Raw genomic sequence first — 26,804 nt, 5'->3', positions numbered from 1 at the left:
CAGGGCCCCAAATCTGGCCCTGGGTATGGAGGTAGCTTCATCTCTCACTTCTGTGTCTCCCAGGTGCCCAGAGGAGACCAGTTTGCTCACAGCCTAAGATGAGTTTTCCCACAGCTGCCGTTATTTGTCTGTTTGGAAACAGACAAATGGAAACCTGCCATTTATTGAGTGACTGCTGCATGCCGGCTCCGTCCGGGTACTCCTCACAGGCCATCTTAGGTGATCTTGGTGCTCCCAGCGGCCCTTCATTCTAGAGCATCTCTTTCCTGGAACATGATGGTGGCTTCCATGCTGGCCTCCCTGCCTCCAGCCTATAGCCAGTGGTGGCTTCAAGAGGTGCACGAGCCATCAGGACAGCCCATGGAGCCTTGGGGGAAAGCCCCAAGTCCTGTGCCTGGTTTGCAGGTGCTCCGTAATCCCCAGCTGTGATAGTATGACAGAGATGGTGATGACCATGGTGGTGGTGATGATGTCAGCATTAGGGTCCTGCTCCAGTCTGTCCCTCAAAGAGGGAAGGTCCTGCCTGCACCTGCAGTGCCTGGGAAACTGACCGAACGGTGTCGGTTCCATCCCTAGGAAGCCTGATTTATGTCTTGACACTTGATCTCTGACAGCAGGGACTTGCGGAGGGTAGGGGGGCATTGTAACCAAGAGGAATAAAGACACTGGTCATTTCCCTGTGTTTTCCCTTGCAGTTGGAAACTTGGCTAGTTGATGGTATGTCTGGGCCTCCTTGGCCTCTGGGCTCTGATCTGGGGTCAGATCAGAGCCTGGGCCTGTCAGTGGGCTGGTCCCTTCCTCCAGAGGAAAAGGCCTTCAGAGAAGGCTGAGGCCCTGCAGGCTTCAGGGGCCCAGGCTTTGCTGTTGGGCAAGATGGTGCCCTTCTCTTTGCTCCCTGACACTCAGCTCATAGCTTCATTTGCATCCAGACCATGCCTTCCCCTCTGTGGAGCAGGAGCTCCATGTGCCCTGTTCTAGCATCCTTCCCTTGGGGAAACTCTTCCTCACCGTACAGCTTCCTTGGATCCTGTTGTCAAGGATGCTTGCAGAGTCTAGGCCTTCCTCTTGAGAGCACAGATCTCAGTTGGTAATTATAAATCGATAGCGTGAAATAATTAAGTAATCACTGCCCGTCTCCCCTACTGTTCTTGCTGCTGTTGTGTTCCTAGTAACAGCTCCGGTGTCCAGCACACAGTAGGCACTTAGCAAGTAGTGTTTGGGTGAATGATAGGAACCATTTTTGAGATGCATGGTCCCCCCATGGCTCCTCTCAGAATCACACATCTACTGTGCAAGGTATGAAGACCCGCTGAAATACCCATGTCTGACTCCAGGTCAGACGCACCCCCTCCTCTGGGACCCCTGAGCTGCCTGCGGCTTTGAGTAACCACGTTTGGGTGGAAAGCAAATACAGAATTAAAAATGAAGCACCACATGCTAGAGACATATCACCGAAGATGATCTGAGAAACAAGGTCTAATTAGGGAATTTATAATATATTTAGTTTCCTGGAAGTGGGATCCTTTTTGTAACGTGCAAAGCTATTGTTTGGCCTTGGCAGAATCACCCTTAATAGGTCTTTTCCAAGAACATCGATGAGCAGGGGCGGCCTGTGCTCGAGTTGGGGCTGGGTGGGTCTGTAGGCCAAGTTCACCTCCATTGTTTGGGACCAGGATTGACTGTGTCTTCTAGGCAGCAAGGGCCAAGCGTGTAGAGGAAATGGCCATTGACTTGGGTGAGAAGATGTGTGAGCCGTGGTCAAGCCACTGACTTCTTTGTGACCTTGGGCAAGCCAGTGGGCCTCTCTGGGTGGTTGGCTGATTTGTGGTCGAGGAGGGATGCGTAAGCTTCAGCATCTCCTTCGCAGCGTTATTGGGAGGATTTGATGTGGTGTGACGATCCATGGAACGTGCTGTCCCAGTGACTTTTATCTTCTCATGTGCCAGAAAGATACAGGTCCTTTTTTCTTGGTGCGGAGGCCGAAGGTTTCTCAAGTCTTACCTCACTCTTACCTGCTGTCACAGCCCAGATCTGGTTTATAGAAGGTCTTGTTGGTCCTACCTTCCAGCATAGTCAGAAGCCACTTCCTCACCCCCTTGGTCCCAACCATGAGTGTGACCTCCTAATTGACCTCCTCCTGCCTACTTCTACCCTTGCCCCCGGTCCATTCTCTGCAGAGCAGCCAGAAAGGATCGCTTTTTAAAAATTTATTTATTTATTTTTTAAAAAAATTTTTTTATTTATTTAAAAGATTTATTTTATTTATTTGACAGACAGAGATCACAGGTAGGCAGAGAGACAGGCAGAGAGAGAGGAAGGGAAGCAGGCTCCCCACTGAACGGAAAGCCCGATGCGGGGCTCGATCCCAGAACCCCGGGATCACGACCTGAGCCGAAGGCAGAGGCTTTAACCCACTGAGCCACCCAGACGCCCCAGGATCTTTTAAAAAATGGAAGTCATATTATGTCGGTGTGCCAAAACCTTCCATGGACTTTTAAGGATACGAGCCAAAGGCCTTCAGTGGCCTCCCTTAACCTCCTCCCTTCTCCTCAGTCCTGAAATGCTTCCTGTTCCTGGAGCACACCAGGCACACACTCGTGCCCTTGGGTCTTTGCACTGACCATTCCCTTCCCCCCAGACACCAACTCCCTTCCCTTCCCTTCCATTGTTTGCCTAACGACACCTGCTCAGATCACCTGGTTAAAATTGCAGCCTGGGGCGCCCTGGTGGCTCAGTGGGTTAAGCCTCTGCCTTTGGCTCATGTCATGATCCCAGTGTCCTAGGATCGAGCCCCGCATCGGGTTCTCTGCTCGGTGGGGAGCCTGCTTCCCTTCCTCTCTCTCTGCCTGCCTCTCTGCCTGCTTGTGATCTCTCTCTCTCTGTCAAATACATAAATAAAATCTTAAAAAAAAAAAAAAAAGATTGAAGCCTGTGGTTCCTACCTTGCGCCTGCACTCCGGTCCCCCTTCCCTTTCTGTCTTCCTCTCACAGAACTGATGACTCTCGGGCATAGGATATATTTTACTCATTTATTCTACCTAATGTTGCTCTCTCCCCGAAGTTGAATGTAATCGCTTTGAGGGCAGGAATATAGCCCAACTGCCCAGAACAGTGTCTCGTGTGTAGAAGCAGCTCATGAAATACTTTTGGGATGAGTGAATGACTTTCCCTAATTTGAGTCTTGTGCCTCAGTGGGATAGAAAGTTCAAGTTCAGTTTTGGGGATCCATTGGCTGTTGGAAAGGAAAGGGGTTTGCAGATGAGGCTCCGGTTGTTTGGGCCTACTTTTCCCATCCTCAGTGAAGAGGAGGAGACAGAGTGACCCTCTGGGCGGAGTCCGCGGCTCTGGCAGGTGCATCCCACAGGTTCAGTGCCTCCTGCAGGCCTCCAGGTGAGTGCCCTTGGCCTCCCTCACTGCTGAGGCTAAGCATCTTCCTACAGGATCAGTTGTACATGGTGGTAATATAAGATGGTATTTTTATATTCAAACATATGTATGTATGACTTGCACAGGCATAGTTTGGAGTAATGTGCATTTGATCCTTGCGAAAATAACATTCACGTGACTTAAGAAAGAATAGAAGACCTGAAAGGCATTTGAGCACACAGGGAGCTTCTCCTGTGGGTTCACATTCACTCTTTCCTTCCGAGGTTGGAGAGAAGCCAAGAAGCAGTAAATGTTAGGGGTTTGGAACTGTCCCCCAGTGGATTTGAGGCTGTTCATCCAAAGCGGAGTACAGTAGGTTTTTCAGGGAATGTTTGTTGAATGAATAAAGGAGTGATGGATTATCTAAGATCAATTGTTCTCTTTAGTAGTTCATAATGCATATAAGGAACTTCGTTATCTGTGTTTCCCGAGAAATAATAATTAATGGAGTCAACCCTGTTTACTGGAAGATTGGCCGCGTGCGGGCCCCAAGCTGGGTGCTAGAGTCACAGCCATGTGTGGGGTGTGGTCTTTGTCCAGGAGGAGCACATGGTCTGGGGGCACATACGGGGCACTGTGGTCCCCATCCCATAGAGTTGGTGAAAAGTGCTGGTGTTGGTGGGTTAAGAGTGGTGGGGGGATAGTGAACAGAGACCTGTCAAATCTGGCTGGGGAGCTGGGGGAGTCACTGATGTGTCCCAAAAGGAAGCACTTTTTGCATTGCAGTGGGGGAGGGAGAAGGCCAGATCCTAAGTATACCTCTAGGGAAATGTGCTTCGCTCCGTCTGTCCTTGACTGGCCAAGGCACCATCTTGGAGATGTTCTCTTCAAGATGGTGGCCCTCCTCCATCCTCTGGGAGCTCAGGGGACCATGCGCACCCACATTCACAGGGGCGCTTCAGCCTCGCTGAGCCTCCGGCTTGGTTCTCTTATCGCAGAAAGGCATTTCATTCTTCGAGATCAGGCAGCCAGGACCCAAGGAGCTGTTTTCCTCCATTGTGCAAGCATGACAAATCATTAATTTTTGATTGATTTGCTTAGAATTATGGGCGCCCCAGCATTCTTTCCGCCGCTGAACAGCTGTATAACAAATGAATATATCAGTGTGCACAAAAGATTGGAGATCTAAGAGAAGCAATTACATTGGCCACCCTCCCCCACCCTCACCCCTTCCCAGGCAGCGAAGGGAGGAAATTTTTACCAGAAATTCCTCAAGTGGCTTTAAAAAAAAAAAAAAAAGCCTCTTTTATAATTGAATTAAATCTTTATCTCTTCATCTTTTGCAGCAGATTTCCAAACACATACCAGTTCCCCATGTGCTTGGGTTCCATCCATCCAGGAGGGATCTTTAATAATGAAATTTCGACTCGTGAATTAAAACCAAAATGAAAAAAAGAAAAAAAAAAAGAACCAATTCTACCCCTTTTTTTGCCCTTTTTTTTTTTTTCTTTTTTAAAAATTTTTTATTTTTTTGGTCGCTGCTATTGCTTTAAGATTTTGGAACCGTACCAGTGCACTAAATGTGACCTCCATAACTTTTAAATTAAGAATTTATGCTGGCTTGAAATTTATGAAATATTTCAGCATGAAAGAAAGCCTTTTTCCCTCAGGAAAATTGAGCAATAAATCACAGCACTGTGGATTTACTGCCCTAGAGCCAGCGAGAGATAGGATTTTTTTTTTTTTTTTTTTTGCTTCATTCTGAAAAAAAAAAAATGTAATCATATAAGACAGCTTAGCTGCTATCCTCCCACTCTCTAGAATTTTTAATTTCAGCTGTTTCTGCTTGGATTTATTTCCAATATTCCTGCTCGGCTTTTCAATTTCCTCAGTTATTAAATTTTAATTCAGTGCATTAGCATTTAAATTAAAAAAGGGTTTATTTTATCGAAATCGTTGGCCAGCCCCCATCCCGTAGCACACGAATTGCCTGTTTCTGCCATTTGCACAAAATGTGAAATGCAGCTAATGTCCTACAACTTACATTTGCACAAATTCAGAAATAAAATTTCTGGGTTTGGAATAATATTTTCTTTCCAAGAAAATCCTTAATAAGAGAATGGAAAAGAACAACTTAACATTCATTTGGGAGGGAAGAGGAGGGTCGAATGAAACCAAAAATAGCTTTGCCCGGGTCCTACAGAGAAACTGGTGGAGGAGGAATGGATGGGGCTGGCAAAGGGAGACCGATGCCCTTACGGGGAACTGGGGAAGTGGATGCCTGTCCCCTCCTCCTGCGTGGTAGGCTTGAGGGGGGAGGGTTTCTCATGGGCCCACTGTGCCACGCCCCATTTCACTTGCCATAGTGGGGTTTGGTTAAGGTTGGGTCACTTCCACAGGCAGCAGGAGAGGATCTGATTTAACTCTCGTGCTTCTCGTCTAGTTTTTACCAGCGAGAACCTTGTGTCCGGGGAAAGGAAGGAGCCTGCCCCTGGTGAGACACAGACACAACCAGGCAGAGCTGTGTCCGTAGGAGCCCATGGTCCAGTGGAAGCCACTGCCGTGTTGCTGTTGCTTAAGCCGTTGCTATGCTGGCCTGTGCTTAGCATAGGCTGTATCACTTTATTTGACTTTGTTTCTACCAGCCCTTTGCAAGAAGCCTCAGAGCTGTGGGGTCTGGTGGGCACCTGTGAGATGCCGACCTGCTCCTGCAGCCCAGGATTTAGACCAGACCCTAGGACAGGCTGGGGAGAGTCCTGGGGCAGTGCAAGGTCGGCTCCACCTCACGCCCATCTGTGGTGCAGTCAGCATAGTCCACACTAGTTACCTCGTCGGTCCCAGAAGATCGGTCCAGGGATTGGCATTATTGCCATTTTGCACGCGGGTAGACCGAGGTCTTGAGCGTGCAGGTGGCTTACCAAGAACCCCATAGCTAGGAAACGGCAGGACTGTTGGGGGCTCCAGACGCAACACTGTATGATGCTTTATCCTGTGCTGTTTGATTTGAGTTCCAGTTGGGAATCGGGTCAGGTTACACTGGGTTGAGGTGGGTTTGTGGTTTAGGTTGAATCATAGGAAATTGCTGGGAAAATGGCCACGTCAGAGGGTCAGCTTCATTCAAGTGGTCAGGAGTTGGGAGGACATGGACAGAGCTGGTCTGGCTTCTCAGTGATCTTTTCAACTGAAGGTTGATCCCTGCAACTGAAGGTTGGTGCCCTTGGCACTGTGGGCTTCTGTAGGGGCAGGGAGGGCCCGAGAGGCTGTCCCTGGTCCTACGGTGGGCCTGGACCCAGCCAGGCCCATGTGCCCTGACCGACGGGAGCTGTGATGGGGACACATGCTGTTGTGGACATCTCTCACTTGAGCCTGTTGTCCGTGCACAGGCCCACCTGTATCGTTCTCCGGATCCCCCGGGAGCCATCCCACCCCCGGGGCACATCACACCTGCCCAGGTGAGGCTCCTCCCACCAGCAGCTCAATTTCTCCCGTGGCTTCTCCTGAGTTTCTGTGCAGGGGTTTCTTTGGGCAACGGTTTGAACATTTTTAGCATTTTGTCTTTGTTTCATAAAAATCGGTGGAAAACAAAACTCAGTCTTGCCACTGGTGGCAAGAGTGCAGAGCATCGCAAACGTAATAAAAAGGAAACATAGGTGGCAGTGCCTAGCTCTGCCAGAGACGGAGCATCTTTTCTTCTCCCCAGCCCCGTGTTCCCTGTCCGCATGCAGTCCACTCTGGGTGAAACTGGGAAGGAAGAGGACCCCCCCCCAAAAAAAAAACCAAACCCCGCAACAATATGTGCAAATTGCTAGAAATACGTGCCCAGAGTTGAGTGGGAAAGATGAGAGATCATTTGGGATTTTAAAATTTTCTTTAAGCTCTCTGGGGCAGAATCTGCACCCACCCCTTAACCACTTCTGCCTCTTCACGATATGAAGATTAAAACAACGTCGTCCCGTTCACTTTCCGTAGAAGTTTTGAGGAATGCAAGATGTCGGAAGGAGGCTGTAATTGATCCTGTTCTTTTGCTCCCAGTGAAATGATATGCAAACCATTTTCCGCTTTCTTGTTTCTGCCACTGAAATAATACACCAGCATCCCATTAATTTTTCCCTCCCAGGCCTCACATTTCTGCCCCCTTATTTGTCCTTCATCTTTGCATTTCCCTCCTGTGGGCAGTGGGGGCTGTGGGTTTACCTCATTTTCCAATTGGCTGTTCTGAATGTTGATGGGAGAGAAAATACTCCAGAGCTTAGGAAGCTGGGCCCTGGAGTAACCCAGACCTGGGCTTGTAGCTGTGGAATGTTGGACGAGTGACTTAAAATTCTTTGACTCTCCTTGCTTCCTTGTGTGTGTTGGGGGACCCTTTCCGAGGGTTGAATAAGAAGCATTAAATGTGCATACACTGGCACCCCAGGGGAGGTTAGGGAGTCCGGATACCCCAGGGAACCAGGCCAGAGGGCTGGGTATAAGGCAAGAGGGAGCGGTGGGGACTGTCAGCTCTCGCTGACTGTGGTCGCGTGGAACTAAGTGCTGCTTTCACTCACTGAAATCTGGCCTTCTTTGGGTGAAATTCTTTTATTTCTCCATATTGACTGTTTGAATTGAAGCCTGCCATCTGGTTTTGCCAGTTTGTAACTTCTCAAAAACCTGCGTCAAAAGGTAGCTGTTGTCGCAATTTTAGATCTGCAATCCTGAAATTCACAAAACTCGAAAACAAAAATAATTTTCATGACTGGTGAGGTGGTCGGACTTGACCTGAAGGGGAAGAGACTAATTCTGTCTTCGTTCATCTTCTGTAGGGCCTGATTGCAAGAGCTTCACTGTGCTTGAATCTGGGGTTGGTGGGGGGCTGCCCAGACCCTGCCGGGGTTGTTGCAAAATACAGAGCGCATGTGCTACTTTACCTTTCTAAACTTGGAAGTATTCTGAATTTGGAAACACGTGTGTGCCAGAGTTTGGAACCTGCGTTATTCTGCGATTACTATTATTATAAATGCGTTAACAAAGCCAAAGAAAGTGGCTACAACCCGTGGGTTCTTTCCATGTCCATGGCCTACTTCAGCCTCTGCAGCAGAGGTCCTCCCAGCACTGGCCTGGGCAGGGAGGTCAGGAACCCCAGATGTTTGTCATTCTGTCCTGAGACTTTAGGCAGCTCCCTCCTGGCCCCGGGCCTCAGTTTCTCCATCTGACCCAGAATTGTATGATTTCTGAAATTTTCATTGGGTCAGCCACATCTCCTCATCCCCCTCCCCAACCCCAAGTGGAAGAGATTAAGAACCGGCACTCTCTTGTCTCTCCCTGCTAGTAGGGTTGGGGGAACAGAATATTTTAACATAATAGGATTTTCCCCCTCTGGTTGGTAGGAATAAATCTGCGGCTACTGTTTTATTGGAAATCCCAGATGAAAATAAAAATGGTGCAATTCAATCTCAGATTTAGCTGGTTACTTACTTTTCACTGAGTCCCCAGGGCCCTGTGGTTGCTGGGTTTGTGTTGGCAATGGGTGCTCTGCTAGATTTAAAGGGCCAAGCAAATTCCGGGGGCGGGGCCTGGGGGGGGTGTCCTGACTCCCTCTTACCACTAGGGGCAGATTTTCCCAGCCTGCAAGAATGGAACTGGGCTTGGGCCAGCTCTCCCCTTGGACCAGTCTGAAGACTGGTGTTGAGGGGGAGCTTGGTGGGGTGGCAGTGGGTGCAATCTGGGCTCCCCTCCCTTGGCTGATAGAGGTGTTTTGGGTTTCTTTTGCAGGCTGACGGAGCCAGTGCAGCCGGAAGGAAAAGCACCGCAAGCAGGTACACTCTCTTTCCCTTGCCTCCAGTTGTACCCCTCCCTCTCCGCATTTCCCAACCAACAGCCACCTCTCTCTGGTCCTTGCCTTCCCTGGAAGGAGATGGGGGGGTCCAGGCCAGCTCCCTTGGCTGAGAAGTACACATACCTCCCCAGAGGATGTGTGGTTATGGGCAGCACTTTCCAGCCCTCCTGTTACCCTCGCTGAGCACCCATGATGCACCAAGGATGACTAGATCCCGGATAGGCCTTTGGGCACTCAGGCTGGCAGTAAATTAGAGGACAAGCAGAAGAGTGGGCAGAAGGACTGGGCTTGAATCCCATCTCGCCTGCTCTGTTGTGAACTCCTGAGCCGCCCGACCTATCCTGGTCTGGAATTCATTGGCCCAGCTTGGGTCCTGTGCTCTTCTGCCTGAACCAGTCACCCCACAGCAAGGGGAGGGGATACTCTGCTGAGCCACATGGGGGCTGTGTCCTCACCCTGGGAACTGGCACGAGATGGGCGGGGGGTAGCCTCCAAAGGAAAGCTGGGCTGTCGTTACCAAAGAAGGCAGGAAGAACTCTGGACAGGGCTGCAGAGTGGCTGTCCACCCCTGGTGGGTGGCACAGGCATTCCGTAAATGTGAGCGCTGATCCCACCACTGTCACTCAGCGAGGGCAGAGCACGAGCAGCAAGACGACCTTTACTGGGGGCATCAGAGGCAATAGGAAGGCAAAGGACAGACCAGAGAGGGCGCTCCAGGCCACGCACACGAGATCTGGAACTCTGGAACGGGCTCTGGGATTACTTACTGGAGTTGGGGTCAGAGCACGGAGGCCAGGCAGGGGAATTCACCCTGTAGCCCATGAACACTAGTTCTTCAGAATGTTGAGAGATTTTGGTGGAAAAAAGGTTTGTGGCCAAGCAAGTTTGAAGGACAGTAGGTTAAACAAAGTCAACAGATTTCTTTGCAGAGGGACTTCTTAGTATTTCATGGACTGACGTGAATGCTTGAGGGCATCCGAGATGAGAATGCCGTGTTTCTCAAACTTTCTTAACCAAGGAACCCTCTTACTGAAGTTCAGCTGCAGAGCAAGTATTCCTTGGAACGTGCTTTGGGAAACCACAGGGAGCCATTGGTCTTTGAGAAAGAATAACCTGTTTGGCTGTGTGTTTTGGGAAGATCACCCGGGAACCCTTTGCAGGATGGATTGGGGGCGCACAGCGTGGAGGCAGAGATACCCGGCTGCAGGTCATCGAAACCCACCCCACCCAGCACAGCCTGCTCCCTCCACCCTCCTCGTGCATCAGTCTCCCCCTTGCTCAGTCTGTCTTAGCCACCGTGACCTTCTGTGTACGTAACACTCTAAACCAGGGGTCGAGCAGCTTTACCTGTGAAGGGCTAGATAGTAAATATTTTGCGCTTTGAAGGCCATAGGTCTCTGTGATGACCTCTGCACCCCCCGTGTGTGTGAAAGAACACAGATAAGACATAAATACACAATCTGGGGTTTGCCAGCCCCTGCCCTCAGCTGACATTGCCTGAGAACGTTTGCAGCTGCTGTTCCCTTTACCTGGAATGTTCTTTCTCTGATCTTCCTTCTTGACTCCATCCTGGCCTCCGAGAAACCTTCCCGGCGCCTCTCCTTGAAGGGCCTGTGGCCTGTGTCCCTCCTGGGTTCTTCATGCTCGCTCTTCATGCCACATGTTTGTATCATTTTTGCTGCCTCTCCCCTTAGGGTGTCACGTCCATGGGCAGAAACCTCTAGCAGTGCTCAGAGTTAATGGGATGGCTACCTGAATGAGGTGGAAGAAGTGGGGGTGATATAGGGCTGGGATGCAGTCTGGGAAGGAGGGGTGGGCTGCCAAGTTGGGACCTGTGAATGCTGGCAGGGATGCATGGGGCGAGCAGTTGCCCAGTGCCTGTGTCTCTCTCCTGGGCCCCTGGTTGTGGAGTTTTGTGTGAAGAGCAGTGCATGAGGCTGTGGTCTATGGGGGCAGTGGGAGTCTCTAGCCTAGGAGCGAGTGCAAGTGTTTCCTGGGTTGGAATGTCCGGACTAGATGAGCCCTTGGGGTTTGTCTGGTCCCACCCTCTTACTGGACACGTGGGGGAGGGATGGCCCTGTTCAGGGTCACATGTCAGGCCTCAAACCTGCCCAAGCAGGGTACTTTCTTTACTCACCAGTGCTGTGCTTGAGTGAGGGTCTGGCTAGCTTCTCCCACTGCACCCTCCGTGTTCACTGGGCCCCTGCTGCAATGGATTTAAAGCTGAATAGTCAGTCATTCAGCAGGTACTTGAGTGTCTAGAGAAGTGGACAGAGACAAACCTCCATCTGTTTCTCATGACTTTTCATGCACCTTGTCCTTAACTTTCTATTGTAGAATTTCTCCCACAGCAGGTGGGAAGACAGCAGGCAGGTTCCTCCATAGCAGTAGTAGCTGCCTGAAGTTCTGAACTGAGTCTTACCAGGCAGAGGCTATACAGTCAGAGTGAGAAGAGTGCAGGGATAGATTAGCGATGCCTGCCCTGGTCAGAGGAGGGGGAACATGGCACATGTGCCATCTCTTTGTCCCACCTGACTACTCAAGCTTGCACACACTCAGGGATGGAGCCCTGTGTTCTTGCCACAATGCCAGCCCAAATCTTAGGGTTGTGTGTGACTTGAGACGTAAAGAAGAAATTTCTAATAATAATGACTACTACCGTTCAGTCAGCACTTACATGTCAGTAAGTAAGAGCTAAGTGATTTAGTTCATTGTTAACTTATGCAGTCTTTCTAACAGCCCTGTGAAGGAGGTACTCTTATTAGTCCCGCTTTACAGATGAGGAAGCTGAGGCACAGAGACGTGTATGTACGGGCCTCAGGCTCCCCAGTGGGAAGTGTGTGATGGAGCCTGGATGCCTACCCAGGTCTGATTTCTCTGGTGCCTGTGCTTAACAACTGCGCCCTCCCCCTTCTCGGGATGAAGTGGTCAGTTAAGATGTTAGAAGAGTCTGTGAGGGACCCGGGGCTGTGCCATGGGCCAGGGACTTGTGAGGAAGGCAGGGACTTCGAAGGAGCGCCACGAGTGAGTTTGTATTGATTGTATAATTAAAGGTCATAGAGCATCTTTGAGAAACCAAAACAGTGTTATTGTATTGTGACCCAGCACCCAGTTCGAAAAGCGAATTACCCATCACACGTCAGGAGAACTTGAATGCGGGCCTAACCTGAGGCCGGTTGTGAATTTGATCGTGGCCTGGCCAGGTGGGATTTAGACATGCTGGCATTCTAGCATGTTAGGCGTATTTAGTCCCCGTTTTAGATGGAGAAACACAGGGGTGAGGCTCCCTGAGGTCAGTGTGAGGCTGTGTCAACTGAGCCCTGGCTGGGAATGACCTTGAAGGACCCCTGGTCCTCTGACATGGGCGTCCATTCCTGGCTGTGCCATGGCCCCCTCGGCTGTTGCGCCGGGCTCTGCTTTCTTCCCAGCGCCTGTCTTTTGGCCCAGAACACCTAATTTTGGTACTTCTCCAGAGGGCCTCTGGCTGAGCCCCAAAACCAACAGCATGGACTGCTAAGGAATTCATGTTAAATTGAGGGGGACCAGGAGTGGTGGTGATTCTGATCCTACAAAACAACCAAATGTGGTTTGGTTTACTTCTCTGTAACCCAGCCGAGGTCTGTTTTACAGGACCAGTGATCCCAGCACTCGAGGTTAATGCTGACTTGGTGCGCAGATTGCAAATCACGGAGCACAACAGCAGCCAAGCCCCACTTAGGCTAAGAGGCGTGGGGGCTGTGGGGTTTAACTGGGGAACGTTTTAAGAAAGTGCAGTCTTTATAATCAAGAAAATGTAGCTATAGGCTTGTGGTAATGAAGAATTCTGCCCTTTTTTTTTGGGGGGGGGTCCACTGAAGGCTGTCAGAATTGATAGGGCTCTGGAGATAATCTGGAGTAACCGGCTCATTTTGGAGATAAAGAAACCAGGGATAGGGGCGCCTGGGTGGCTCAGTGGGTTAAGCCGCTGCCTTCGGCTCAGGTCATGATCTCAGGGTCCTGGGATCGAGCCCCACATCGGGCTCTCTGCTCTGTGGGGAGTCTGCTTTCTCCTCTCTCTCTGCCTGCCTCTCTGCCTACTTGTGATCTCTGTCCGTCAAATAAATAAATAAAATCTTTAAAAAAAAAAAAAAGAAACCAGGGATAGAAGAGGTTAAGGGATTCATTTGGTGGTTGTGTGGACCAGTTGCCTAACTAGCAATCAGGATCTAGTATACAGATTGGGGGTGCGGTGCGGGAAGTGATAAGACCAAAACTCACTGGTTCATTCTACAAATCTGACCTGGGCGCTGGAAATACAACAGTGAATAAAACAGAAATCTGGAGAGGCTCATATTCTAGCAAGAGTGAAGGAGACGTAATCAATACATAAAATGGATGGTATGTCATAAGATAAACAATGCTGTGAGGTGGGTTGAGGGGAAGGGAGGGTGGGGGATTGGGAGTGACAGAAGGAGTTTGTGCATCACCAGAAGGTGACATTTGAACATGGGTCTGAAGGAAAGGAGGGACTGAGCTGAGCAGTCATTTGGGACAACCACATCTAGGCAGAGAGAACAACAGGTGCAAAGGCCCTGGGGCAGGAGTGTGTACATTGTGTTGGAGCTACAGGAAGGAGGCTGAGGTGACTGACAGAGCTTTGGAGGCTATCCTCAAGACCTTGACCTTTACCCTGCATGAGATAGGGGGATCCCCTGGGGATTTTGAGCAGAGGTGGGCATGGTACAATTTGGTTTTAAAAGGATCATACCACTTGCCAGGAGGTGAATAAACTGTGCAAGGGGCAGGATTGAAGAGGTGTTGCCAAGGGTTCAGGACAAGCAGGACCTTAGAAGTTTGGCTCGGAAGTGAGTTTTCGAAAGGCTGTTATCTCCTCAGGTCTGAGGAATCTGATTCAGCAAAGCATTGTGTCCATCCAAAAAATGTATGCTTCTCCATGGCTCGTCTCCCAGATTTCTCCCTTGCCTTTTCTCTAGCCTCACTAAAGGCCAAATAGCTCATTAGCACTGTGTTGAGGAGCCCAGACTGCCTAGGTTCAGGTCCTGGGGCTACCCACTACCTGCTTGTATGACATTGGGCTACTTACCCGACCTCAATGTCCTCATCTGTAAAATGGGTATGATATTAGACCTTCTCTCATAATGTTGTCAGTGAGGATTAAGTATAATAATAGTAATATTCACAGTGCCTGGCCCATAGTAGGCATTCAAAAAATGTTTATTTTTATCATCACCAGGCTGGATTCCCTTCCAGGAGGAGGTAGAAGTGGGATGGCGATTGAGTTCTTCTTGAGTCTGGACACTGTAGAAAGGACTGGAGTCAGGGACGAGGGTCGGGGTGGAGGGCTGACCACAATCTAGTTCCTATGTCATGCAGGATCATGCATAGATCCCCCTTGGGCCCCACAATGGCCCTTGGAAGTTGTGATACTACCCCTCTTCCCCAGAGGGAATCAAGCAATAGCCTTGTCCAAGGTCACGCGCGTAGTAAAATAGCTTTGGGCCTAGCTGAGTCTTGTCCTTGAAGCTAAGATTTTTCATGGGTGGACTCTTAATCTGATCACCGCGTGTGTGCAGCTACAGAATTATTTTTTTAAAGAACATCTTCTTGTTTAGAATTTTAGTTTTCAGCAGTAAAAATAAAAGTAGCCCTAAACAAATTAATTTGATTTGCACAAAAGCCGGCAGTAGCAGTAGGCCCAATGGTAGTCAGTGACCAGTACGGTAGCAGCACAGAGTTATTTAAGAATTCTGGGTATATTCTAGCCAGGGCACATCTTTATCTTGACTCTAGGTATATGTTGCTGTTACTAGAGCTCGGATGTGATTTCCAGAAATGTGAATTCTCAGCTTATCGAACTTTGGGGCAAAGTTGGGCCACAAAGATCATAAATCGCAGGCTGACTCTGGGGTTCATATACTCATCCCCTGTGGGGGCCAGTGCTTTTTTGGTGGGCAGAGTATCCTTTCTGCTTGATCTATTACTGTTAGACCTAGATTCTGCAGATAGGGCGGATTCTGGAAAATTCAGGCACATCCTTAGGTTTGCCCTGCGGAGACAGCCGCAGAAATGCAAACTGATGTACATCAAAACTGGTGAATCATTTTTGCCCAATAGCACTGTGGCTCTCAAGCTTGGGGCAGTCCAGTGGAGGGAGGTGACCGGTCCCTAGGAAACCTTCTTTCAGTGCACACTCCTAGCAGGAGTCTCCCTTCTGTGTTCTGGAGCAGATTGAGAATGTTGTTGGGTCCTTGTTCTTAACCACTCGGTGTCTGGAAGTCTTGGCTTCTTGTCCTGAAGAAGCACAGCGTTGATGATGGTGACGAGTGTGACCTGGCCTGGCTGCTTCTGGAGGCCGTTGATGCCAGAGGCCCTTCATCTGAGAAAACAACTTGGGAAATTTCCACAGCTTCCCCCTCTGTCTGGCTCCGCACCTGAAAGAGATCCTTCTCTCCTGGCTTATGCTTTCTCCAGCTTTCGACGCAAAGTCTGATGTTTCAGAACCTCCGTAGGCTCCAGACCTACCTTCCTGATCACTCCCTTCTGCCCATCCTGCGGTGAACTTAGCTGCAGCGTGTGTCCTCATCCCCCTCCTGTCACTGCTGGTGTAGGAGGGTGGCCATGCCCCCCATGTCTTCTGTTTTCAGGGGACCCTAAAATTGCCCCGCTGCGTTCATTTATGAGTACTCCATCCGTGGCCCGAGAGCTGATGTTTTTGATAGTTTGACCAGACTTTCTACATTTTTGTTTGGCGAATGCTTGGTAAGGACAGGAGAAAAGAACTTAACACTGACGGAGCCTCTCTGTGTGTGGGGGGCCAGGCTGGCTGCCTTCCTTACGTGTATCTCTGCCCTCGAATCTCTTAAGCGGCCCTGAGCGGATCGTGTTAACTTCTCGGGGTTACGTGTGAGGAGGAAGGGGTGTAGGTGGTTTAGGAAGCTTGGCAGAGCCCAGCCCCCAGCACCTCGGGAAGACCTGGACCAGGTCAGGGACATGTTGGCAGGCCGGCAGCTGGGGAGCTCCGGGCCTTCGTGGTCAGTGTGGGCAGGATGGTGGGAGCGCCGTGGTCTTCTCGGGAAGTTCTTTATTTTTCATTCCAAGGAGACAGTGGTCAGAGGTGCCGGGCGTCAGAGAGGGGACTGGAGGGGATAGTAGCAAAGTCACAGCCTCAGTGGGAAATCGCATTAGTGGCAGAAGGAGAATCTTTCTTCATCATCCAGCATGAGGACTAGCTTGGGGGCTGCCTCAGTCTCCCCTGGTTGACTTGGCTGCACTCTGGGATCTGCATGGGAGCCTGTGGCTGGCCCAGAGGATCTGTGCAAGACGACAGGCAGGAACCCCTCGGGGGCCTCCCCTTCCCTACCTTACCTGGTGAGGGAGTTCTGTCCTGGTGAGAAAACGGGAGTCTGCAGCTTTGCCACCATGGGGTGAGGGGAACCCCTCAACAGGGTGAGTGTTGAAAGGACCATGCGCCTTGCTGATGGCTTCAGACTGCCCCACTGCTACCTGCCTTTCCAGCGAAGGTGGCGTGTTCCTTAACATGCTGTTCATGGTAATTCTTTCTAACGGCCCAGGCCAGCCTTCCTTGTGCCTTGATTCTCTTAAGAGAAGTTCCCAGCTTTACCCGGAGGGCCCTGTCCTGCCACATGTCGGAGTTTGTGACTTGACAGCATTGCTCAAGACTCCTGCCTTTTCTCTTTTCGGTTTAAATTAACCAGGGAATTCAGTCTTAATATTTAAATCTTCACGCTGCCTTTCTGAACTAGTATTACCCAGCGTCGTGGCTGACTGACAATATACACTAAGGAAAATTAAGTGCCTGGGAATTATCTCAAACTAATGATATATTTATGTATTGTAGGTTATTTTGAATTTCTAGACTGTTAAGAGTTGTTTAATAGGTTAATAGTTGTAATCTATTAATCTCATCTTTTCTCCTTGACTATTTATTAAAATATATCAGGGATACATGACAAATGGAAGTGCAGATAATTCTGAGGGTTACGAAGGCATGGGTGATGGTGTGAAGATTTGAAACACGGGCGGAATAGTAAATACAGACAGACGCAGGCCTCGTTACTGGGGTTTGTGGAAAGTGGGGTTTCGCTGTAGGTTCTCTCTCTCTCCTGGTCCTTCCAGGCTGGTGGAAGCCACAGCCTTCATCCCTGTTACGGTTCCTGTCCTTGTCACCAAAAACAGGAGACTGTGTGTCCTGCTGCACACGGCAGCCAATTTGGAACGCGTCAAGGGGACTTAGAGGTCGACAGGGAACATAAAGCCCAGGCACTTCCTCTGTAGCAGACGTGGAACCCTTCATGCCGTAGTTCTATTACATTTCTCTGTTACTGTGTTAAGTATCTGGCACGTGCCCCGTTCCATCAGGATGCTGAGGATACAGGAAGAGACGAGGGGGTATGCTCCCCACCTCTTGGGAGTTTCTTGTTGATAAGCCAGACTTTGTTCATTCAACAAGTGCTGTGTTTTTGTTTCTTTAATCATCTCTCCTTTTGAGAAGGGAAAACGAATCATCCGCACCACTAAAAGCCCAGGGGATGGAGTCAGGCAGATCTGGGTGCATCCCGTTCTGTCCGTGGAAAGCTGTGTGACCCTGAAAAAGTCACTCTGTGTCTCTGATCCTCAGTTTTCTAATGAGCATCTATCAGGCATTGGGAACAGGGGCGGTGCCTGGACTTGGGGTGAAGCACTGTGCCCGCAGCCTGTCCCAGCCACTCAGAGCCCCTCAGACTAGCCGCCCTTGTCCTCCTCCCCTCGTGACAGCATCCTTGCCACAGTCACCTCCACCTTCACGCTGACATGTCGTTCTCTGTCTGTGTCATTCAGCAGACGTTAGCTGCTGTCCGCTAGGGGCCAGACACAGGGATACACGGATATTGGATAGAGCCTTCACGGCTGAAGGGCTCTCAGCCACGTGGAATCAGAGGGCAGATTCGCAGCTGGAGCCTGTTAGAGGCACAGGGAGGTTTTCCCAGTAACCGTGGGGACGAGGCCACAGGCTCCGGGTGGATGTCAGAGACAGCACCTGCCCTGGGAGCTCAACATCCTGTCCCATCTGCATGCTTGAGAGTTGGTGCCCCCTTGCAGGACAGATCATTACTGTGCACCTGCACCTTCCATATCTTTACGTGTCAGTAATATCTCAGCAGAGCGGGAGAAGAAAAAGACTTGGGATCAGAGCATCGTCCGGCTGCCCTCTTTTAGCATTTCAGGAGGGAGGACGGAAGAGTGCATTACACTTGAGAAAGTTCCTGCCGGAGAGGAGTAGGATAAGAACGCAGCCCTTGTGGAATAAGCTTCTCTGTTCAGAATGGGGCTCCGATTGAACATCTCTGGGCCATGTGGTTGCCCAGGGCCCGGGGGTGGACCGCGCCGACTTCGGTTCTGAACGTTAACTGATGCGGTTAAACCATCGACGTTCTTTGTGAGTCGGGTGGAGGGCGAGGGAGAGACACCCTGAAGGCCATGCTCATTCCACCCTTTCCAAGACTCACTGCGTGGCTCCTTCAGGGAACAGGCACCTGCTGATGGCTTCTCCTGTGTCAGGTGCAGCTGTCCGCACTGGGAGGTGACAGGGGACGGACAAGAGAGAGTCCTTGTCCTCCTGGAGCTCACGTTCCAGCCGGGGAGACAGACGGCAAAGGGGACAAGAGGTGATGGGTGGGTGAGTGCGGGATGAGTAGTGAACAGAACGGGTCAAGTGGGGAGACGGGGTGGGGAAGACTGGGGTGAGCTGTGTGCAGGTGTAGATCAAGCAGCTAGGATGTCTCCGCTGGCCTGGGGATGTTTGCACGAGCACTAACCATGGGGGCAGCCGGGAAGGGCAGAGAAAGAGCAGGGGCAGAGGCCCCAGGCCCCTGTGCTCAGGGCACACCAGGGAGACTGGTGTGGCCTGCAAGGGGCTGTGTTGGTGAAGGCAGTGGGCTCCTGGGGCATGTCCCGGGGAGCTCTGGGGGTCAGGACTCTGCTCTGGTGAGGTCTGGGACCATAATGGGTTTTGAGGCCCAGGGGTGACATGACCTGGCTTGCTTTAACTAGGTCCCTCTGGCTGCCGTGTTGAATGTTGACTTTGGGGTGTCGGGCAGGGGTAGATGCAGGAGACTGGCTGTGTAGTTGACAACGAGACGGGAGGCTGGGGAGGGCAGTGGGGACCGGGGGTTGCTAAGGGGTCGTCAGGTTCTGGACACATGTTGCAGGTGGAGGCGGCAGGATTTTCTAGTGGACTCATTATCATTAGTACAGAGTGAGGGAGAGGGAAGACAGGTTGGTTCTAGAGTCTGGGCCCGAAAAGCTGGAGGGTTGGAATTGCTCCTAACTGAAATCGAGAAGTGTGTGGTTGTTTGATTGTGGTATCGTGGATTGCAGGGTATAGCCGAAGGAGCACTGGGATGGGAGTCAGGATTGTCTGGACTTGGGGGAGGGGGTATAGCAGTAGCTCATTTGTCGCCTGTTAAATATGGGTGCTTCTCGGGCATCCAGGGGGAGGTGTCCAGTCGGCAGTTACGTATGTAGGTCTGGAGTTGGGGGGCAGATCCAAGCTGGAGACGGAATTTGGGATTCATCATCACATTGTTAATATTTAAAAGCCCAAGTCTGGATGAGATCACTTAGGGAGTGAGTGTGGATAAAGATAGGTTCTAGAACGGATCCTTGGGGCATGTCAGGGTGTGAGGGTGAAGAATTGGCGAAGAGGAATCAGCAGGGGACAGAGAAGGGTAGGAGGTAGGAGGCCCCCCAGCTGAGCACAGAGCCAAAGGGCACACAGAGTTTGATGGGGGAGAAGGAGGTTCATCCGAGGCTGCCGACAGAGGACGAGGTGGCCGAGGACGAGAAGGGACCATTGGCTCTAGGAGCATGGAGGTCATGGGAGGCCTTGGGAAGAGCAGCTCTGGTGCAGTGGGGGAGGCAGAAACCTCACTGGACTTGGAAGCCTTGCCAAGAACGGGCCTGCTGACACCTGTGAGTAGCGAAGAGTCATTTGCAGCTCTTAGGTCATCAGGAGTGGGCACATGGGTAGCCTTGGTGGACTGGGTCAGTGGTCAGCCTCCGCAGCGGGGTCCACGCAGCCCCGGAGGTCATGGCTTAGGTGTGCGTGAGTTCTGTTAACAACCTGTACATCTGTGCATTTGTGGAGAGTGTATTTAAGCTCAGCTTGAGGCTCCTTTACCCTCATTCCTAATGAGCAGAGTCTTTTAATGAAGTTTTATTCTAGTGGGAGTTAACGAGTCATTATTTACACACTGCGATTAGAGCTTTTGCACCCACCCTTCTCATTGTTTCAGGGGGCCGAAGTACTGGGGTGAGTGAGCGGAGCCTTTGCAGGTGGTGGGGTGGTCCTCAGGCCGAGCCTTGGGACACAGATGGGGGCACTGGTCCCAAGCCTGTGCAAGAAGGGGCACACACCCTGCTGGGGGAGGTCTGGCTTCTGTCACAGCCTTAGACTCCAGTGCACTCGTCATGCAAATGGGGAAACTGAGTCAGGCAAAAACAAGGTGGCGTCCAGCGTGTGGAGAACCCGCATAACTACTGTGAGTTGGTAGAGCTTCAATGATGGAGAATTACACCCAGAACAGAGTTGTCTGGCTCCTGGCCACATGGCATCCCCTGCCTTCTCCAACGTGGCCAAAGTGACATTTGTCTTTGGGCCCCAAGTCCACTGGCAGCGTTATTTTGGTTGTACTGTCTTAGGCTGTCTGGCTTCGTGGGAACGGCACTAGGATGGCAGTCAGAAAAATTGTTCTTGGTCTCTGGAAGTTGTGTGACCTTGGGCATGCCCTTCATTCCCAGTGTGGACTGAGGTCCTGCTGTGCCCCAGGCCTGGTGCTCGGCCTGGGACGTGGAAGTGAACCAAATAGGCTCGGGCCCTGTGCTGGGCTTCGGTTTCTGCATCTGGCTCCAGGGCTCTCGTGAATGCCTCTCTGGGGAGGGTCGAAACACTTGAAGAGGGCGCCTGGTGGCTCAGTGGGTTAAAGCCTCTGCCTTCGGCTCAGGTCATGATCCCAGGGTCCTGGGATCGAGTCCCGTGTCGGGCTCTCTGCTCAGCAGGGAGCCTGCTTCCTCCTCTCTCTCTCTCTCTCTCTCTCTCTCTCTCTTTCTCTCTGCCTACTTGTGATCTCTGTGTCTGTCAAATAAATAAATTAAATCTTTAAAAAAAAAATAGAAACACTTGAAGAACCATCTGGTAAAACCCAGAAGAAGAGATTTGCTTCTGAAACTTTCCCAGGCAGGCTGTGCAGGCACATCGGAGGGGCCACATGCAGCACTGGGAGTGAGTAAGAAGGAGGCACAAGAAAACAGAGGGGAGCGGCTTGCAGACTTCACCACGGTGGAGCTGGTTCTCCAGGGCTAGTCTGACACCGCCTAGTAGTGTCCAGTGGCTGCTGTAACAGTTTGCCATAAACCAGGGGAGCTTCAACCAGAAACTTGTGCTGTTTCAGAGGCTCTGGGGGAGACTCAGTCCTTTGCCTCTTCCAGCTTCTCGTGGCCATCGGATTCCTTGCTTTGTGGGCGCGTCGTTCTAGTCTTGGCCTCCGTGGTCATGTTGCCTTCTCCTCTTCTGTGCCTTGTCCCCTGTTCTGCCCGTCATAGGCCCCGTGTGTCTCTTATGTGGATGCTTACCATTGCATTTAGGGCCCACGTAGGTAATTCACCATGATTCTCATCTTATCCTGAAATTAAATACATCTGCAAGGAGCCTTTTTCCAGTAGATTCTGGGGATTAGGACATGGGGATATCTTGAATAGGGGAGCACTGTTTACCCCACAACAGGGAGATAGAAGCCCATGTATACGTACCTTAGGCTATAAATCAAAGAGGGAGCAGGGGTCTTGGAGCCCCACTCATCGCCACCCTCTTTATTGAGGCCTCGAGAGTGCTTTTGACCCAACGCTGTGGAGCCCCTAGGCCCTCAGGGAACACACTTTGAGAGCCATTGCCTTAACGAAGGGTCAGTGCTCTTGGGAAAATCCTTGGGCAGGGACCACTGGGTCTGGCTTCTCCCTTGGGATTCTGGCGTGAGCAGGAACCAGTGGCCACAGACGATATCTACTTACAGAGAAATATCCTTTTTAGTGCCTGACTTTAGATTTTATGTTGAAGTGTGACTCAGGTTAAATATAAAATTCATAGCATATCTTGAGCAACTATTTTGTAGTTATCTATATATAAATCTATTTTACAGCGACACAAATAGAATAGATTATGGAGTGTCAGCATGGAGATAGATTCCGAGTGCTTTTTCACTAATATACCTAATGATTCGTGCTGAGAATATCCAAGGGCTCCACTGTACATTTAAATGGATATAATTAAAATAATGAGCTCTATTTTAAAAAATGATATATGAAAAAAAATTTTTTTAAAGAAGTTAGAAGATGCTACACCACTAATTCAAAGTGATATAAGTACTTCAGTGATTCCATTGTTATTAGGACACCTAATTAAATGCAAAGCACCCGAGAAAAGCAACATTTAGGCTTATAAATCTAAAGCACGAAGCCAGGAAAAGAGAAGTTGCCAGTGTCCTTGGTGCCGTCAAGGCTGGGCGGGGGAGGGGGTGTTGTCCCATTTAAAGGAGAGTCTGTGGGCGACAGGATGGCACACGTGGCTCCCAGTTTAAGAGTCTCGTGTGGGGTCCCAGTGGGTGTTCAGAAAGGGGGTCTAACTCCCCCTTGAGCAAGCTGGGAAGGCTTCCCAAAGGTGGGGGCGTCCCCATGAATTAGTGACAGTGGCATAATGGCAGCTGCCATGCCTGGAAATCTACCCTGCCCGGCTCCCTGGCTCATCTCCCCATCCCCAAGCTGTCAGGGATCATGGTCCTTCTTTAACAGACGAGGAAACTGAGGCTCAGGGAGCCTAGCCCAAGGTCACAGGGTGTATGGATGCCCAGCTTGTCTGATTCTAGCAGCTCCTCCTTCCCACCAGCACATCATAATGCTGGTGGGGTCCTTGAGAGCAGGCGGGGACACTGAGTCCGTTCAGGTGGGATGGGCAAGTGCTCATAGACCTCAGGCTCGGCTTCTGAAGGTTGGCAGGGAAGAAGGGGGAGAGTCTGTTCTATTCCCTTCCCTCCTTGTGACCTCAGTTGTCACGGGAGCACAGGCAGGGGACCTGTGTCTCTAGGGGGCCTCTTTGCTGTTCTGGAAGTGCCTTTGCTCTGTCCTTGGGGCTTAACCCTTTGTGCAGTCAGGGTCAGGACGAGCCAGGGCCAAGCCCCCGAGACTTGTGGGCTGGCATTCAGGCCCTGACGGGGTCCCCATGTTCCACGCCGTGCCCTGTAAGCCTTAGGACTAGCAGGGCCTTGTTAGTGTCTGCGTGGTCTCGGTCAGGGAGCAGCAGTCTCAGTAACTGTTAGCAGTCGCCATCGTCATGAGCATCTCTGCTCTGAGTCCCTCTAGACGAGGTCCTGGATCTACATTTTTGCGGTTGAACTTCACAAGACCTTTTGAGTGGATGTGGGGCTCCCCACTTCACTGATGTGGAAATAGGCTCATTCAGGGTCACCAGCCGGGATGCGATCATGATGGGACCTGAACCCCTGTTGATTTACAATCTCCACAGCCCCTGCAGTGATGTCTGTGCCATGGCAGGCCCTTCCCCTGTGTCCTCTGCATCCTTCCCTCCCTGGCACCGTGTGAGACAGTCGACGTGCGTAAATGTCTCCACGGGTCCCCCGTTCCGGGTCCCTTGCAAACCTTGGCTTGTCTCTGCATCGCGGCGCTGTGGGGCAGGTGCTGTGTCCCCACTGTAGAGGTATGAAGACTGAGGTGTGGAAGGGAGTTTGGAGTCATTTGCACAAGAACCCAGAGCTTGAGAGCGGCAGTTCTGAGATTGGCTGTGTGACCAACCATCCACCTTCACAGAATCTTCCATCTGAATCCATGATGGCCCCGTTCTTGCCAGGCTATCCGCGCACCTCTGCTCTGGTGCTCCGGTGCTGGGGAGGACCCCCCTGCCCCCAGGATGTCACCTTCTGTAGCTGGCTGGCTGGCAGATTATCTTCCTTCCCTGAAGCCATAGCTCTCCCCTGTTAACTTCTCAGACCCACTGGTCCTGTGGCTCCTGGGGCCTCACTGAGCCTGAGGCTTTTTGGCCCTGTGACAACTATAAAGTGGGGGATGGGTTGTCTTGCTCCCTTCAAAGGGGGCGCTAGTCCTCAGCTCGGGGGCTCTAACTCAAGATAGCCCCCTCTGAGGAAGCAGCAGCCAGAAAAGGCAGGCGGCCTGCCTTGCCCTGCTCCCCCACTTACACCTTGGTTCTGAGTCTGTTCTGGATGCAGAAGGTCAGGAGTAGGAGACATGGGGACTGCCCCAGGAGCAGGTGGGCAGGCTTCCCTCTGCAGGTTTCTCCCCTAACCGCAGTGCACCGAGGCTAAGAACCAAGATGCCTGCATCCCATTTTGGTCCCACGTCTTCCTACTTGTGTGACTTGGACCATGTTATTTCTCCTCTTCAGTGCCTCCGTTTCTTTTTCTGTAAAACAGATCATCCTAAGGCTTCCTCCGCAGTTGTTCCCAAGCTGAAAAGAAGTCTGTATGTTAGCATAGTCCCAGCCCATAGGAAGAACTTCAGAATTTATTAAATCAGTAAAAGAAGTGATCCCAGAGGCGATCGAACCATCCCGATTCAGGTTTCCTGCTGCGGAGAAGGGCAAACGGTCGGACGGCATCCGGTGGCCCTAGTGTGGCTGACACGTCAGGAGGAAGCATCGTTGGGCCCACTGAGTGCTCAAGATGCCGTAACACTTTGTCATTATTAATAATAGCGATGATGGCCGTGTCTCGTTAGCTGTTACAGGCCAGCTGCTGTGGTGCGTGTTCGGTTCGTTGGCTGACATCTCACTGACAGTCCCATTAGCTCCGTTTTGCAGATGGAAAAACTCGGGCTCTAAGGTTAGGCCAGCCGGCTTAGGTGACCCCAGCAAGGAGGTGGCTGATGGGACAGCCCTGGCTTCTGGCTGGCTCCCCCCAGGTTGTGCTTCACGCCAGCTGTCCCATCTGAGTCGTGTGTATTTGCTCGGGCTGCCATCACGGAAGACCGCAGACAGAGTGGCTTGGACAAATGTATCGTCACGTGGTCCTGGAGGGTGGGAGTGTGAGATCAGGGCACCCGCAGTGTGGGTTTTTGGTGAGGCCACCTTCTCTCCGTGCCCTCCCATGGCGGGGGGGGGGGGGTACCCAGAGCTCTCTCTTCCCTTTTTTCTAAGGCCACAGGTCCATCAGATTATGGTTCTACTTTTTATGACCTTATTTAACCTTAATTATCTCTTAAAGACCCTGTCTCCAGTTAGAGTCATGGTGGGGCTTAAGAATTCACCATAGGAACTGGAGGTGGGGGGAATACAATTCAGGCCATAACTAACACCTCCCCAGTGCCTTCTCCTGGCTCCCTCCTCGTTAGCTGGGACCCTCCTCCTCTCTTTCTTCCATTCCCCAACCCAAGAGCAAGTTCAGAGCTGGGAGGGACCAAGATTATGAGCAGACTCATGCACTTGGTGACGGATGGAGCCGCTGAGGCCTAGAGCAGAGCACTTGGTGACGGATGGAGCCGCTGAGGCCTAGAGCAGAGCAAGGTCTTGTCCAGAGTCCCACAGCAAGCCCACTGCAGACCCAGGGTCTGAACCTGCGTCCCTCCCTCCCAGCCTGGCACCTCTAGTCGGTGTGCTAGTGGGTCTTGCCTGAGCGTGGCTCGAGCCTAGGCCTTAAGGTGCAGTCCATGGAGAGGGCTAGATGTGCAGGGCGGCACCCCCAGCCTGGACCGTGATGTGGTCTCCCCTTTCTCGCGCACCTTGGCTCCTATACCTCAGAGATGGCAGTGGTGATGATGAACCCCCTGCCAAAAGGCCAAGGGGGCCCTTAGGATAGCAGCCCACCGAACCGTCTGCTCGAGAGATGGCAGGGACCTGGCTCCCTGTCACGGCCTTTCTCCCAGTGTCGTGTGTGGGGCTGGACACGTGCCAGCTCTGTTCCGGGCCGCGGTGGGCCCCTCATGAAGGAGGCTCAGTAGTAACCAGGGTCCTGTCCCCCTCTGCACCGAGCTCATGACCTGAAGGATGTCTTCCCATATTTGAAGATCTACCTAGAGGCCAGAGTGTTGGTTCGAGTGGGGCTTTTGGCTTGTAGTGGCCTGTCTGTCTGCCGGGAACAGGGGAGCGTGGATGAACTCTCTAGCCCTTCTGCCAAGGAGGGGAAGGAACGGCACGGGGCACCTTGCACACATCACTTCAACTCTTGATGCTCAGAGTGTTGACTGAAGGTGAGCAGCCCCGGCCTCGGCTGTGTGCTTGTTAGAGAAGCAGACTCTCAAGCAAAACCCCAGACCTGCTGAACCAGAATCGGCATTTTGCCCATATTCTCAGCTGATGTGTATGCACACTGATAAGAACTGATCCCAGCCATCCAGAGCGGCCATTGTAGGCCTTTCATAACTCCAGTTAAAAGAGTTTAGCTCTCTTGAGGAGAGCCCAGCTTCCGTTATCTGTAAAATGGGTGGAACTGGAGCCATACTAGTCCAGTGGTTTTCAAACTGTGTTCCTCCGAGCACAGTGGGTTCCCAGGAAGACCGCCGAGGGGCTGCTGTGGGGCTCGTGTGCTTCAGGGTGAGATTCGTAGCTAAA

At 51.4% G+C, this 26,804-nt stretch overlaps 1 protein-coding gene across 12 annotated transcripts in view; it reads left to right on the top strand.

The window, feature by feature from the left end:
• The window catches only part of ZNF618 (zinc finger protein 618), a 183,286-nt gene that overhangs the window by 90,132 nt on the left and 66,350 nt on the right, over positions 1-26,804 (top strand). For all 12 annotated transcript variants that reach the window (XM_059410993.1, XM_059410989.1, XM_059410988.1 and 9 more), the window contains exon 2: positions 9,115-9,158. In XM_059410993.1, coding sequence (XP_059266976.1) covers positions 9,115-9,158 — 44 coding nt within the window. The remainder of the gene's footprint in view (positions 1-9,114; positions 9,159-26,804) is intronic.

Source organism: Mustela nigripes, chromosome 9, assembly GCF_022355385.1.
Source record: "Mustela nigripes isolate SB6536 chromosome 9, MUSNIG.SB6536, whole genome shotgun sequence".
NCBI classification, from domain to species: domain Eukaryota; kingdom Metazoa; phylum Chordata; class Mammalia; order Carnivora; family Mustelidae; genus Mustela; species Mustela nigripes.
Note: the sequence above shows the minus strand (reverse complement) of the source record. Positions and strands in the feature narration are given on the sequence as shown.